The 1169-nt window shown below is 79.7% G+C and overlaps 1 protein-coding gene across 1 annotated transcript; it reads left to right on the forward strand.

The window, feature by feature from the left end:
• Positions 1 to 74: 74 nt before the first annotated feature.
• HDGFL1 (HDGF like 1) lies at positions 75 to 671 on the forward strand. The gene has a single exon (XM_035030442.1). It carries the CDS (start codon positions 111 to 113, stop codon positions 669 to 671), a length of 561 nt encoding a protein of 186 aa, XP_034886333.1. The 5' UTR covers positions 75 to 110.
• Positions 672 to 1169: the final 498 nt, after the last annotated feature.

The following is a 1169-nucleotide window of genomic DNA, read 5'->3' on the forward strand; positions in this document are numbered from 1 at the left end:
CCGAGCGTTGCGCCCGGCGGCGCGCGCGCGCCCGGCGCAGCCCAGCGGCCGCCAGCGCCCGCGTTCCGGGCGTCGCCAGGGCCTCCGCCGAGGCGGGTCCGCAGCCCGCCATGTCGCGCTGCTGCCGGCGCAAGTACAAGAGCGGCGACCTGGTGTTCGCCAAGCTGAAGGGCTACGCCCACTGGCCGGCCAGGATCGAGCACATGGCCGAGCCGAACCGCTACCAGGTGTTCTTCTTCGGGACCCACGAGACGGCCCTGCTGGGCCCCAAGCACCTGTTCCCGTACGACGAGTCCAAGGAGAAGTTCGGCAAGCCCAACAGGCGGCGGGGCTTCAGCGCGGGGCTGTGGGAGATCGAGAACAACCCCAGCGTGCAGGCCGCCGGCCGCCAGCCGGCCCGGGAGCAGAGCGGCGCCGGCGACGAGGCGGGCCGCGCCGAGCCGCGGGGGCCGCCGCGCCAGGGCCCCCCCAGCCGCCCCCGGGAGGCCGAGCCCGACGGGGAGCCGCCGCCGCCGCCGCCGGAGGAGGAGGAGGCCGCCGGCGAAGGGGCCGCGCCGCGCGTCGTGGAGCCGGGAACCCGCGGCGCCGCGGCCCAGCCGCCCCCGGAGGGCCCCGAGCGGCAGGGAGAGGCCGCGGAGGCCCCGGGCGGCGGGGAGCGCGACCGCCCGTAGTCACCAGTCTCCCGAGGAGCCCCCCGCCCCCGCCCGCTGCGGCCCGGCCGTTACTGCGGAGCCCGACCCCGGCCTGCAGCCCGGGGCGCCTCCCCCGCCCGCTCGCCTGCCCCGCCCGGCCCCGGGGCCGAGCTGCAGGGGCAGGCCCCGGCCCCCGGCTCCGCACCCCGCGCCCCCGAGATCCGAGCCCGGGCGCCCCCGCCCCCGCCCGGCGCGGCCTCCCAAGGCTTCGGTTGGGGCCTGGCCCGGCCGTTGCCCCCTCCCGACGCGGGCACCCGGACCCCGCGTTGCGGTCAGGGGCAGGCGGGGCAGGCGTGGGGCACCGAGCAGGGGGGGCGGAGGGGCCTCCGGGGGCCGTCCCCAAACCGTGCTGGTGGTGGGCGGCAGGCCCCTCGGCCGCGCCCGTGCCCGTTACCCCAGCTGCTCAGGTTCACCGAAAGTGGGACAGCTCCTGGGCGAGGGCCACCCTCCTTTCTGGGCCCCTTGTGGGAGCTCTGG

This window comes from Mirounga leonina, unplaced genomic scaffold (genome assembly GCF_011800145.1).
Source record: "Mirounga leonina isolate KUSES-001 unplaced genomic scaffold, KU_Mleo_1.0 Mir_366, whole genome shotgun sequence".
Taxonomy (NCBI): Eukaryota; Metazoa; Chordata; class Mammalia; order Carnivora; family Phocidae; genus Mirounga; species Mirounga leonina.